General features: G+C 49.2%; 1 protein-coding gene across 1 annotated transcript in view; it reads left to right on the top strand.

Moving 5' to 3' along the window:
* Positions 1–15,401, top strand: part of LOC119462579 (raf homolog serine/threonine-protein kinase Raf) — a 173,029-nt gene that overhangs the window by 137,601 nt on the left and 20,027 nt on the right. Inside the window, exon 16 of the mRNA XM_049673048.1 lies at positions 7,615–7,733. Coding sequence (XP_049529005.1) covers positions 7,615–7,733 — 119 coding nt within the window. The remainder of the gene's footprint in view (positions 1–7,614; positions 7,734–15,401) is intronic.

The following is a 15,401-nucleotide window of genomic DNA, read 5'->3' as shown; positions in this document are numbered from 1 at the left end:
CCGTTTTTTGGGCAAGACTGAGCGTCACTGCCTATATTCTTAGTTTTTCGATTATATGATGGTTTTGCATGGTCCCCTGAAAGTCGTATAATTGGGGTTCCACTGTAGTACGTTATGAAGCATTCTTCATTAAAAGCACAAAGGAAGTATTAGGAGAGAGAATAAACATCTTTATTGTGTGCATGTAGCCTTGGAGAGGCGTCCTCATTCCAGAATGCCTTGAGCTCGCGTAGCGTCCTGGGCCCTCGCAATCAGCCGTTGCTGATCCTCGAGGTTGGAGCTGGCCAAGGCTCTTTCCCAAAGCTCGTTGGTGTGATAAGGGTTCGGAGGATTTAATGGTGCCTCTCTGCAACCCCCTATTATATGCATAAGGGACTCGGGCTCTCCGCAGAAGCGGCATTGCGGAGAGATTGTATAGGGGCTATGAAGGGATTTCTGGTAGGGTGCGGGAATGTATTGAGTTGTAGAACTCGGATGAATCTGTCCTGCTCTCTGGGAGTGTGGGGAAGGGTATGTTCTGTAGGTTAGCTTGTAATGTTGTGCGATGTCTTGGTACGAGACTAGAGGGTGCATGCGCTCGGGTTCAGATTCCTCGGCATAGGCTTGGCGGGTCAAATCTCGAGCCACGAGGTCGTCAATCTCAGTGCCAGGAATGCCGTGGTGAGCTGGCGCCCAGATGATCATGGCTGGTCTTGTTGGCGGCTTTTGATTGATGATTCCGAGTGTGTGGTATGAATACTGCCGCTAGCAAAGCTGCGACATGCCTGTTGAGAGTCGGTCACTGTGACTTCAGCCTCTGTGTAGGAGAGTGTGATGGCTGTGGCCACTACCTCGGCTTGGAGGGGATGGTTTTGGGATAACGAAATGCTGCTTCGGGTGTTCTTTGTTAACGATTACACTGGCTTTTGTGGCTGCTCGTCCAGGGTAAGGTGCCACATCCATGTAGGCTGTAGAGGGTTGACTCCCGTATTGCGTGTGCATGGCCCGGGCCTCCCGTCGCTTCACTTGATGCACTGGGTGCAAAGTACAGTGATGTCGCTCCGGATGGCTTGAGGTAAGTTTGAGGTGGCAGGTAGCTGAGCGAGCAGAGAGCCCTAGGCGTGAGAACCTCCCCGTTTCCGGGACTGCCAACCTTGGTCGCTGGCTTGATAGACATCTGCAACCCCTTACTATTAGCTCCTCGGCCGTATTGTGCACTCCTAGTCGTAGTAGGAATTCTGTCAACGTACTTATCGACGAATTCATTGCCTGCTTATATGCCTTTTTGATCATTGTGTCGATTTCGTTGAATTCCGTCGCATTGAGTAGTGCCTATAGCAGGGGTTCTCAAGCAGGTTCGTTCCAGGGAACCCTGATAAGCTCCATGATGCGCCTGGGACCCCCCCCCCCCCCCAGTTAACCGAATTAAAATGTCCTAATTAACCAAATGTCGCATTATCGAGGGTATCAAGAAAACAATAAACAAATGCTTAACTACATCAACACGCTTTTATTTACTCAATGAATCAGCAAATTCTGTTTATATTTATTTAGCACAAGACCAGTGCAGAAGCTGAAATTCTCGTCATCTCATGACTGATTTGCGCTAGCAGCGGCGAAGGCCTCCGCGCGCGTACATCCCGATTATTTTTTCGCCAGTCAGCTGCTCGCCAACAAATTGTCCGCCCATCGCGATGTAGCCGGGGCTCTTAATCTTCGACAGTATTAAACTACTGCTTGCCGCAACCGCTGCGCACGAAACCGCGGCCGCTATCGTCGCGATCATGGACGGCGACCTTGCGGTTCAGAAGGCAGGCAGGCGGCCGACGCACGCACCAAGTCAAAACGAAACTACCGTTCGCTGCAACAAGTGCGGACGAAACCGCGGCCGCTATCGACGCGATCATGGACGGCGACCTTGCGGTTCAGAAGGCAGGCGGCCGACGCACGCACGAAGTCAAAACGAAACTACCGTTCGCTGCAAGAAGTGCGGACGAAACCGCGGTCGCTGTCGACGCTAACATGGTTGGTGACTACGCATTTGTGAAGGCACGCAGCCGACGCGCGCACCGAGTGAAAACGAAACTACTGTTTGCCTCAGCTGCTGTGGACGAAACTGCAGTGGTTATCGATGCGATCATGGATGGCAACTACGCACTTATGAAGGCACGCGGCATGCCGCCAACGCGGTGTTACGCGCGGCGATAAACGCAAGAATAAAGTCTTAAGGGCGCAATTAGGCACGAAGCGCTCCGGCGTTGCTGTCAATCACGTGCCGCGCACGCTTGCCACTGAGGATCATGGCGATGCGGACTGCGCCGCTTCGTTTCGGTTGGACGCTAGCGTCGTTCTTGCTCTTCTGCGGCGTGTATTTGCGATGCTCCGCGCATTCTTTTTTCTTCATTTTTTTTTTATTCCTCCAACGTATACGTCAGTGTGCACGCAATCGGCACCTACGCTATCTACAAACGGCAGAAATGCGCATATTGGTAAATTACGGCCTCCGAGATTTAAGTACGAAAGCTTAGGCGTAATGCCCGTTTTCGGAGGTTGGGTGGCTACAAGCGGCTTGCGAATTTATTACTCAGTTCGCGCGTTGCCGTTACGCGCTGTGAGTGCTTTTGGACACTCGGGCGTGAGTAACGGACGTTCTGTAGATCGAGCGCACCTTGTTTTCGCCGTTTTAGCCACTTGGTTAGCGCGGGACCACGGAAAAGTTATCAGTGGCTCGCGGAACCCCGAGCATGGGCCGGCGGAACCCCAGGGTTCCGCGGAACCCACTTTGAGAACCCATGCCCTATAGCATAAGTTATTCGAAACACAGCGAATGCTTGGGCAAGCCGAAAGCATGTCCACCCCTTGTCTTGGTTGCTGTTCGCCGGATCATGTGGGTAACTTGGGCTGTTGTATTCTTAAGCTTGTTGTTGCATTCTGACTGGAAAACTATTCCCAGTGTCTTCACGCTCCGATGGTGTGTCCCTCCAGATTATGTTGATAGTGGGCTATTTGGGTGCGTGCTTCTTTTGCCGGGAGACCAGGAGTAGCTCCGACTTTGGGGGGCGCAGCTGAAGCCGCATGACTTAGCATAGTTGCTCACCACATCTGCCGCTTCTTGCAGGCGGCTCTCCATTGCCCCTATTGACCCTGTTTCTTTCTGTTATTCACATGTGCAGGGCTCTTCAGAGAGTGTGAATGATTACTGTTTTGCCTGTAATGTATGGCTACCTAAGCAATGTATCCTGCTCCACTGCACAAGTTCTCATGTTTTATGTCTATACAGTAGAACGTCATTGACACGATCCCGTTACGTACGGTTTTCCGGCGCCAATATTCGCAATCGAGAACACCAAAAATGACCCAGCAGAGTTACGCTTGCTTTTTACCGGTAATGCATTCTCGAAAACACTATCTTTCAGCACCAGCGCTCAGTACGTCGCCAAACTGCGATCGTATGGTACGTTTTACCAGCCGCTAGATCCCATGTAAACAATAAAATACGTGAGGTGTGTTCGATCAAGAACAGTAGCTGCTGGCTGCGGCAGCTTGACTGCAATGCTTGCCTGACCATCTCACTGGAAAATGCGTGCACGCAGTCAGTTTCTTATTCAGGTACTACCTCTCAGGTTGTTGCACACCGCATTCACAGCTGCCGCCACCAACCCTATTGCGATAAGCACCTACCTGTTTCATAGCATGTGGTGCTGTGTTGGAAGCAAACTGCACACTTTCAATAGGCGATAACGCAAGAGCGCCACCATTCCCTGCTGCAGACTGCGATTGTATGGTACGTTTTCCCGGCCGCTAGATCCCATGTAAACAAGAATCTGGATTTATTTACTAATCTGGATTTATTTATTGTACCTCAAAGTACTCTATGCAAGGCATTACACGAGAGGCCTCATGTAATGATTTGCACTTGCCATTATCGAATTGATACACGGGAAGGTCATTCCAATTTTGTGTGGTATGTAAGAGCATGCTTTTGAGCTTGCATGTGGACCATACATGGCATATTCCTCGTTGCTATGTGATATGTGATGTGCAGGTTGAATAACATTGTTGTCCGGTGCTTAACATAAAGAGACATGCTATTGTACAACAGGCGTGCGAAGATAAAGCTGTAATTTGAGTGCAGTAACACTGTACTGTAGTAATAGTACTTACATGAAATTTGAAGGCCAGTTAGAAAGCTATTGTAGCATGTACAGCCGAGGACATGAGAAGGCGCTGACACGGACACGCAATGCCTTTCATGTGCCTTCTTGCGTCCTCATCTGTGTACACTTCAATAGTTTTCCAAGATGCGATATGAACAAGCACGCATTGCAGCACGGGTTAACTTCATTTCAAGGCCAGATTTGGATAGCTCGTTAATTAAGTTAGCTTGCTGAAAGTCAAGGATAGGACTGGTATACTCGAACTTGGGTCGGACAAGTAGGTGACAAATGTGACAGAAGGTGGTGCAGGAATCAGATTATGGCATAAGTAACCTAGGACATGGCTTGCAGAATTAGTGACTTGGGTAACGTGCTCACACCGAGTAAGATTGCAAATCTGCAAGCCAGCTGGTTGGTGAGACAGGGCAGCTGCTAAGGTGGGATATGGGTAGTCAACCCATTTTGTGCCACGCTATTATCCCTAATTCTGACTAAAAATGGCCAAATTATTTTTAAAGGGTTCCTTAACCACTTCTTGTTGAAGTCTAGAAATGCAATTGAAATAGACTATTTCAGAAATACTTTGCAGCGAAAAGTACTTAAATGCGTTCAGGAGAAGCAGGGTTATTGGCAATCAAAGGTCACGTATGATCCCATTCGCATTGCTTCCGCTCCTTCTTCAATGCCTTGCACTGCAGCGGCTACAGCGGAGTGGGGCATCCCCACAGCGCTCCTCCTAGTGAATGTCACGGTGGCGCACAGTTCAAATTTGATTTTGGTTCTTCATGTAGACGTCACTACTTCCGATTTTGGCACCTGCGATGCGCCAAATGCATTTATCTTCAGCAAGCCGTAGTGCACTCAGTCAGTGGACTCATCGCGGTACCCCGCAGCGGTCATAGTATCTACGCTATGTAAAGTACCGCAGCTACATGCAACTGTGGTGCGTAAGTGCAGCGTTTGCTTTGTGCACGACAGGGCTTGAGGTCGCGCTCATATGCTCCAGTCTGGCCATGCTACGTGGTACAGACTGGCTTTGTCCTGCACCAGCTTGACCGACAGATAGTAGCCGCATTCAACGTGTGCATTTTCAAGCACTATCAATAGCTCAATAGGAAGCGAAGTCTGCCAAGGAATCTAATCAGGAGTGAGCGTGCACTGGCAAGCTTGCGTGTTGTTTGACCTGAAGTTTCGCGTGGTACGAGGCTAGTTTAGTGTTAAAAACAAGACGAAATGAGCAAGACCCGGTAGCTACAACACCGCGTGTGGCAGCAGCGGAGCATGAGAAGGCAATAGCCGGCTTCTTCCGGAAGCATGCAATTCTTATTGAAATTTGAAAGCACATTTTTGCTTACTTCAGCCTGTTTATTAAACTGCGACAATAGATAGAGACAGTAACAGTAGGAAGAAGCACACTGATCCAAACAGCAGGATCCTGAGAGTACTTGGGATATCAGGGAAGGGTGGGAGCTTGGAAGGATCAAGTGCAAACAATTGGTTCAAAATTTGTGAATTCATTTGAAAATATGTTGGCCTTAGTTAAGGCACAATAGCTTGAGCAAAATTCAACAGTGAGAAACTTTGTTAACAGCCTCCTCAGTAGAGGTGCAAAGCATCAGTGGGTGTGTTTCTGTCAAGAAATGAGGGACTTTTCTTACGATCGGCCAGCGGGGGCAACGAACTTTGAAGCTTTCCTGCGACAGATCGCTTCAGCTTTGTGGAGCTAGCAGTACGTCTCATCGGACGAGACCCATTTGACAAAGAACATGTGGTTGATGGATGCCCTTTGGCCGAGACCAAGGAACTCCTGGGAAAGTGCATTCTATGCCATTTCGTTATGGCAGCTCCTAGCCGACCGTGAGACGAATTGCTGGGCCATTCCATGAGCCAAGACGTGTCAATTGACACAAGTGTGAACTTTTCTATGAACGAGTGGCACCTCCTTTTTCTGGGGCAGTGAGCTGTGTGCGCCCGAGCATACTTCTCCAATTGTGTTCAGTGAACAAAGGCACCGGACTGATTATGCGCAAGCTCACCCTCAAGGCAGAGCCTTCGGCGACGTTGGAGGGAGGTGTGACCGCAGATTTCTCTGGCCTAGGGATCTAGGGAGGACAAAAGGGTTTTAAGCACTTTTTTTGGCTTATCTAGTGTGCCCACCCAGAGTGGTGCAGTCTGCTCGGACATGTATGTAGCCCACGCTACAAGAACGATGTACTGCGCTTCGTACTCCGGCCAGTAAAAGTATCCCCTTGAAGTTTGCCTCTCCTATCTACATAAGCCCCTGTTCCGTTTCCCTTACCTCTCGACCTTGTGCTTGTTGCTAAAGAAGCAAGCCTCGTCAAGAAGGTTCGGCGTGGGCCCGCTAAGCCTCCGTATGATGCCCCGGTAGCGTAGGCCAGCTATTCGTTACATGATGCACCGGCGGCGTAGGCTAGAGAGCGACCTGCAATTTGACGCCAGACGCCGAGACTATGACCCCGAGTCCTACACTGTCTGCAAGAAAAGAGCAAGTGGAGTTTTACAGTAATCGCCGTAACAGAAACCACATTGATTGAGATGAGAAAGGTTCATGGATGGCAAGTGGATTGTGTCTGAATAGGCTACTCAATTTTACTGCAAACACTGGTTGCTTGAAGAGGATTTGGTGCCTTTCTTGAAGATGGGAACAATCTTCTCGATCCACAATTTGGTGGAAAATAGATGAAGTGACTTATGTGTTTGTTGTCAGTTTATGGCATCAGTACCAACAGAGGATGTGTTTTCCTCAGCTTATCCAGCACATTAACGATACCAATAGCAATCGGGCTCATCATCTGGAGTTGCGCATATAAGTTAGCCGTGCGGAAAGGTTGACAAGACTACATTGTTTACAGAGCAAGAAGCATTACTCAAATTCAGGGACTGAGTGCCCACTTCTATTATGCGAGGAAATAATTGGTAAGGCTAATGGTTTCACAAATCTTTTGGGGTTGTTTTGAGGCATGGCTTAAAGTGTTTTACTGTAGAAGTCACATTTACTTTGCAATCGAGAAGTTCTGTACTCATTTTCAGCCCTGATGTACAGACGTGAGCAGCCTTGTCTAGAACACGGGTTTCACGGCAGGTTTCATTTGCACAATGAAACAGCCTTTTTTTCTTTGCAGTATTTATCTGCTATAGTTGCACATAAACCACTAGGACTCTCTGTGATGCTTATTGTTTGAATGTATTTATGAGCAGAAGCAGCTCTTTCTCTCTCTTTCTCCTTTTTTTTTCTTTTTTTTTTCTTCTCATAGCTGGATAAATTCCACAGTGGTAGCTCTCGCAAAATTGTCACAACTAATTGTTCATTGGCTTGTCGTGTTTGCACAGTTGCCAGTGAGATATAAAGTGTTCTCTTAACGAACACAGATTCTGTGCACCTTTGCAGCCAAGCTGTGGTCATCACTGTTGTTGCTCCTGCAATTCGTTGATGACCTTGACCCGATTGTGTGTTCAGACATATTCCTGCATGACGACCTGACTGTGAAGATCGGCGATTTTGGCCTAGCCACGGTAAAGGCACGATGGAGCGGCTCCCAGCCATTCAGCCAGCCAACTGGGTCCATCCTGTGGATGGTGAGTGTGACACTGCTGGACAAAAGAGACTGCAGCGTACTTTGCGAGTGTTGAGCCATGACTTTACCTGCATGTAATCACTCGGAAGGTGCTGATTTCCAGGAAATGACTGCCCACAAGAAGACTGTGCTAAGATGTGAGCCGTCATGAAAACAGGACAGCAGTTTAGTGGAAGCTATCACATTTTGTCAAAGCAGGTGTATGGCTGGTAATTTCAAAAAAATTAACAGCATTTGAATGGCCCTTTAGCTGCAAGCAGTTGACAGTATGAGGCTGTAACAGGAGCAGAACAGGTGGTCATCGGTTGCCCTCTTACACATTTTTTGCGGCGTGGCTCTCTGGGTACATAAAACGTCAGGACCGGCAGAACTCATGCAATCATACCAACGACAGAGCTCATGAGAAAGGATGTTAATTGGGACAAAAACTGTGTGTAGCAAAAGTTCTGTCAAAGAGCGCTGACACACACCGTCAGGCTGATTCTTTCTTATGAAGCCTCCACAATTTCTTTTGCTCTCTAGTCATGGTGGGAGTACTACAATATGTGTGCTCTGTCACACACATATAGTGAATCGGAGAAAAGGAACTAGGCATGCTATCTGCTCCCCGCATGGCTCAGTGCCTTCTTTCATGTTGTGGATGACACATGCAGTTTCGACATTGCGCTGCTAACTGCGAGTGGGTCTTGAAGCATGTGGTACAAGATGTACGTGACACAGGTGCTTGCCTGCTAGGCAAAAATCAACTAGGCAAAGTGGAAAGCACTGAGCAGTGATGGTGTCACTGGCCTTCGTGGTGTGTGTTTGTACCTTCAGACGCGCACACCAAAGAGCAACAGGACACTAAAAGCGCAGGCCATTGTGCCCGCTCTGCTTCATTGTGTACACTTCCAAACAACCATGAATCTATACCAACTAGCTCCCGTATCTGCAGAGCCTGCTGCTTTTACATTTGTTACAGGAGTACTGATATGAAACTTCTTCAATGCCAAGCATTCTTCTCCAAATCGCACCACTTTCTTGGGGTGTATCTCTTGTTTGTCGGTCAACGAGCTTTTCACATCTTTAGGCGACAGGTTAAGCAGAAATTTTGAAAAAAATTCTTTTTTGTTTTTTTCCAAGTATGAAAGTAAATCGTTTTCTGATTCTTTTCCAGTTTTACACTTTGTTCTAAAATGGGTCAGAAAATGTCTAAAAACATGTTCGCAAAGTGAAAAACATGGCATTCATGTTACTGATGTTTTTGTTTACATTGAACTCAGTTTTCTCAAAAACACATTCTTTGTTATGTCGGTACCATTATCTCCAATATGACAAAAGGTAGCGTCATGATTTTTTCTGCACATACTTAATGATTATGTGGCAGTGTACTGTACCAAAATTAAGGTTGTACAATGAATAGTTTTTTGTTTAATTATAAGAAAATGTAGAAAAATTAATCTAAAATTATGTATGGGCATAAGAAAAATCGCTAATTAGCTTTTTTGGATACTAAAATACTTTTGGTACAGCAGATAGAAGACAAAGTACTGAACAAAATGATACAAATATATGGCCGATATCTATATTGGTTGCTGAGAAAAGGTACCACAATATGCCCAAAAATACATGGGTAGTATAGGGCTTACCAACAGGAAAACGACAAGCGTGTCTCAGGTCACTAGGGTGCCACCACTTCTACGTACCTCACCATCTAGTGCTGCGATTTGTGCAATGATTCACATTATGTCAATGACAACTTAGTCTGCCAAATGTTTTTTTTTTTTTTTTCATTTTTAAGGAATCGTTGTCCACCAAGTAATTGTGCAGGGTTCGTACACCTACTTGAAGTCCTTAAATATTGCGGTATTCGCCCTGAGTGGCGCCCTCTCGCGTGTGACATCAATAGGGGGAGGAAACCCCTATTGGAAACTCCGCGCTACATGAAGGCAACTTGAAACTGTCGGCCGTCCTGCTCTGCTAGAGTTTTTGAAAAGCAGGTTTTTCGACCAGTATGTTCCAGGCACTATCATTCCCTGTGAAATTGAGCCAAGTAGTCGTCAGCACGCTTAGTGTGGATTGCTCCTGGCGTCGTCTGCTAGTCATCAGTGTGTGCGTGTACGGCGTTGGCTTCTCGCCATTGCTGTTCAGTTTTCATGGCACACTCATCTCAGCCCATTTTTGACAATGAACTATGGGATTTGGCCTTTAACTGTGGTGCCTGTACTGTAATAGGGCGTTTGTCTGTTCAGCACGTACTGCGTGTTCAGTCACCCACTCCGTTTGCCACACACATTTTTATTTTGTTGCTGCCCAACACGTTAAGCATACACGAAAAAAGTTTGATGCCCCTGTTCCTAACAGGAAAACGACGAGCGTGTCTCAGGTCACTAGGGTGCCACCACTTCTATATATGTCACATATGTCAGTGCTGCGATTTGTGCAATGCTTCACATTATGTCAATGACAACTTAGTCTGCCAAATGTTTTTTTTTTTTTTTCATCTTTAATGAATAGTTGTCAACCAAGTAATCCGCCTTTTTCACGGCGCTACGGCGCATGCGCCCTGCCCTGGCGGATTAGTCGCGAAACGTTTTGGAAGGGTCGCGCGCGCGGCCGTGCGGCCCCGTCTCGGGGAAACGTTCCCCGAAAAAAAAAATGCGCTCGCACGCGCGTTACTGCAAGTGCAAACTCATGCTGTGTACCTCGTTGAAATTTCACTGGTAGCTCGACGTCGGTTAGGTACCGAAAACGTGCGTAGCGTAAGACTGCAACTCCACTTTTAACAGAAAGCGGTGAGGGCTTCGTCTAGACTGCACAGGGAACCACGTAGTTGCCGCCTTGCATTGATGGCTGTATAGCAAATTTATCGATAAACCCCAACGTTACACTTGGACAACACTTAAAAACACGTTACTGACGAAAACTTCTTGCAGCGTCGGTCCTCGCTTGCTGGTAGTGGCAGCGTGTGCCCGACTACACGTGCTCGTTCAAGGCGCGGTAACACTGGGTCGATACGAGACCGACAAGACGCGCACGCCTACGATAGGCCGACCATTCAGCACTGCGTCGCTGAGACCATTTTATCATACCAGGCCTACAAGACGTAACCGACGAGCGCGAGTTGTCGTACTGCGGCGGGCTTTCTTGTCGACGGCACCGATGAAATCAGCGTGCCGACCATCATTTGACCGAACCCCGCGCGATCGGCCGTCGAACCGATAACGCGATAGCCGCAACGGCTTCGTTAGTATATATAAATAATCGCGTTCAAAGTTAGTCAAAACATGCCTACGAAGTTGAAATGCACAAGATTCGACCCTCTTAATCCGTGCACATAAGTTTGAGCCAATGTTGATCCTGTTCAGCGGAGGTTAGGCCTGGCGCCGTCGAGTTCGCGCACCCGCTACCGACGGACCTGTACTGAAAAGTAAGCAAGTTAGGATGAAGGAAACTGCTTTTATAGTCCAGTTCTAGCTTTAGCGATGTGAAATAAACTACTCTTCGCGTCGATCGCCGCATACACAATAAGCTGCAAGCGGGGACACAGCGCTGTGCCCAACGCCTGTGCCAACATCTGTACGTCACCGTTCCTGTAGGCTGCCGGTCGTATTCGCAACATAGATGGGTGGGTTTTTACGTGTTGGCATGCTGACACATTTCTTAATTCCTGAGATGTACTCTTTATTTCTGCGTCAAACCCGAAACAAGAGACGGTACATTCGGTACAGCAGCATAAACAGCCGCCTCGCTCAGTTATATACCAACGGTGTCAGCGATGGCATCCGCGTTTTTGCAGGAGAACAACACGGCCTTTAAATGAGTGCTTATGCAAGCACACTTTGCTCTAATAATGTTTCATGACATGCGCAAACTAACTATCGCGAAGTTAAAAAAAAGCGAGAATCAGTAATAAATTAACAGCCCAATATTTGTAACTGGATCACAGCTGCCATTGTTTAAGTGGCTCAGCCGCTCATACTGACTCGTCTCACGATGGAACAACGCGGCTCATATGAGCAGATATGTGTGTTTTATTCTACGTTTCGACATTCTTTCATATCGGCGCCTTTTCATACATGCACCTTTCCCCTATTTTTTTACTCTAACAACGATCTGTGGCTGTAGATGCCGATGTAAACAAGTGCATCGCTTTGCTAAATCCGACGCGGAAGGCTGCGCACTCGAAAACATCTTATTTATGCGAAATGTCTAAAGAATGTGTAAAAAGAATTACAAAAAAAGCGAGGTGCAAGTTGTCGGGATATGGGGGGATGCTAACGGCCCTCTGCCTCTACACACCGAGCCCCGCGGTTGGCGCATGCCTGCGCATCAACCGCAGTCCGGTACAAGCTCGAGGAAACAATAGACGACAACCACGTGTACACTCGGAAAGCATTTATTACGACTGCAACTAACACTTCGAGCAGGCCAGCTAGCTATAGTTGACATCGCTGAGGGTTCCCTCAAAGAGAATAATACACTAGGTAAAGAAGGGCTTCCGACTTACCAACTGAGGAATACGGGGGGCCGCGGCAAGAACGCGGTTGACTAACCACGTGCGAAAATACGGGAGCGACGGCGGAGACTTCCGCCGTCGCCGCTTGCTGGAGACCAAAGAGACCCGGGCAATATCAGTGGGATCTCACGTGACCCACCCGGTGGCGCTGATAGCGCTTGCGATTCCCGCGCGCCGCCCGCGGAAGGAAAATTTCCCCTCTCCCAACTCTCCCTGGCACGCTTGCGCTTGACGCGACGTTCGCTGCCCGTGCGGCTGTTATGGGACCCGAGGATTCCCACATCCCTCCACCCTTAAATATTGCCCTACGGCGGAGAAATCGCTGGAACGACAGCATTGACAAAGTATCCGGGCAGATGCGATGGTAAACTCCGGCAGGAAATGTCCGAATCCATGTTGATAGGCAGCGCAGTCCTGTGTGGCGGCCGCCCACATGTGGCAGCCGTCACAGTGGTTGACGATAACGGGGGCTGAAGATGGCTTGCCGTCAAGATGCGCGCCGCAATGTCCACCCGGGAACAGCGGGTCAGGACTTTCTCGAAGCGGCGCGCGCGCCGGCTCGATGAACCTCGCACCGACGCATCCTCGTGGGAGTGTATGATGGTGGGCCTCCCTCCTCGTGGCTGCCCTGTGCTGCCGCATCGGGCCGCGAACAGGGAGGGGCCGAGACAGCAGGCAGGGACGTGGACCATGGCAGCAATAGCAAGTCGAGGCGGCTTCACTCGTTCTGCAAAGTTGCTCAAATGCACTCCACAAACACTTAGAATTAAGGCAGTAGAGGCTGCCACAGCGTCGGCCGTCTGACACGATGCTGAACCACCCGTTCTACCGCATAGTTTTATGCGGCAACGAGAAAAAAACAAAAACAATCCAGTTCGTTTGAATGAAGTTATTCGCTTCGACCGAATTTTTACGGTCCGATACAGTGCGACAGTGGGCGATGCTCGTCTGAACAAAGCGCTCTCTGGTCCCCCAAGATTTCGGTTATTCCGCCCGCAAAATATTGAGTTCATCTGAGCAAAATAAGCTTTCTATTTCGAACGAGGTTTCTCCGCTCGGGCGAATATAGTAGAACTAGCGAATCCGGTTGCACCCGCTAAATGTCACGGCATGGTCGTCTTCGAACGTGCGACCGGCAGCTCCGCAGAGCCTTAGGCCTAATTGCGTCCATGACAGATACCAATGCCACAAAAGACCCGTAAAGGGTTCCAATGAGCCGCCGCGAGGAGATGCAGGCCTAGCTAAGTGGTCCCCGCTCACTGCTCAACACGCAGCTTCCGAGCAGACTCCTGGGACTGCGCCCCGCTGACGTCCTAGTCAGCGTTTCCGGCGCCCAGCTCCCAGAGCCAAAGATACAGAAACAACGCTATTTACATATGTACAGTGAAAATCGACCACTGCGTCGGCTGCTGCACCGCTCGCTTCGGGCGTACTCTTAAAAAAAAACTTGCTGCAAATCTCAGTCTACACGAGTTCGGCGACACTGGCGCAGCGTTAACTCGCCCTCAAGAAAGCACACACAGATCTAGCTAGCAATCACGCCTTTGGGTGAGGCCTAACGCTGCTCCGGACAAAGCCTTCAGGCTTCCTCGCCTCCGAACCGATCGTCGTCCCGTTTTCCAAGAGCTTGCCCCACGTTGGGAACGCCAAAAGTCGGGATATGGGGGAATTTGGCTCTCTGCCTCGACACACCGAGCCCCGCGGTTGGCGCATGCCTGCGCATCAACCGCGGTCCGGTACAAGCTCGAGGAAACAATAGATGACAACCACGTGTACACTCGGAAAGCATTTATTACGACTGCAACTAACACTTCGAGCAGGCCAGCTAGCTATAGTTGACATCACTGAGGGTTCCCTCGAAGAGAATAATACACTAGGTAAAGAAGGGCTTCCGACTTACCAACTGGGGAATACGGGGGGGCCGCGGCAAGAACGCGGTTGACTAACCACGTGCGGGAATACGGGAGCGGCGAAGGAGACCTCCGCCGTCGCCGCTTGCTGGGGACCAAAGAGACCCGGGCGATATCAGCGGGATCTCACGTGACCCACCCGGTGGCGCTGATAGCGCTTGCGATTCCCACGCGCCGCCCGCGGAAGGAAAGTTTCCCCTCTCCCAACTCTCCCTGGCACGCATGCGCTTGACGCGACGTTCGCTGCTCGTGCGGCTGTTATGGGACCCGAGGATTCCCACAAAGTGCAGGAGTTAGCGCCAACAAACTCCAAAGCAGCCGCTACGGTAGAGGGAACTCAGCTAGTGTGCCTTTATCGGCCGCACTGTAAACAAAACAGCACAGTCAGGCCTGCTCACCCTACATGTATATAGTTGGTGAGTGCTACATGGCTTCCAGGAACGACATGCTGCCCCCCAGAAGCCATTAATAATTGTTCGCAATCCATGAAACGCACAACCGATGGGCACTTAACACGGGCGCACGTTCACAAATCAACCGGCGAAAGCCCCAGCCCCTACCAAAACGTTTCCAGCGGCGCGCGGCAGAGGGCAGCACCGGAAAATGAAAAAGGCGGATTGTGCAGGGTTCGTACACCTCCTTGAAGTCCTTAAATATTGCGGTATTTGCCCTGAGTGGCGCCCTCTCGCGTGTGACATCAATAGGGGGAGGAAACCCCTATTGGAAACTCCGCGCTACATGAAGGCAACTTGAAACTGTCGGCCGTCCTGCTCTGCTAGAGTTTTTGAAAAGCAGGTTTTTCGACCAGTATGTTCCAGGCACTATCATTCCCTGTGAAATTGAGCCAAGTAGTCGTCAGCACGCTTAGTGTGGATTGCTCCTGGCGTCGTCTGCTAGTCATCAGTGTGTGCGTGTACGGCGTTGGCTTCTCGCCATTGCTGTTCCGTTTTCATGGCACACTCATCTCAGCCCATTTTTGACAATGAACTATGGGATTTGGCCTTTAACTGTGGTGCCTGTACTGTAATAGGGCGTTTGTCTGTTCAGCACGTACTGCGTGTTCAGTCACCCACTCCGTTTGCCACACACATTTTTATTTTGTTGCTGCCCAACACGTTAAGCATACACGAAAAAAGTTTGATGCCCCTGTTCCCAACAGGAAAACGACAAGCGTGTCTCAGGTCACTAGGGTGCCACCACTTCTACATATGTCACATATGTCAGTGCTGCGATTTGTGCAATGCTTCACATTATGTCAATG

This window comes from Dermacentor silvarum, chromosome 8, assembly GCF_013339745.2.
Source record: "Dermacentor silvarum isolate Dsil-2018 chromosome 8, BIME_Dsil_1.4, whole genome shotgun sequence".
NCBI lineage: Eukaryota > Metazoa > Arthropoda > Arachnida > Ixodida > Ixodidae > Dermacentor > Dermacentor silvarum.
This window is presented reverse-complemented; position numbering and strand designations above follow the sequence as displayed.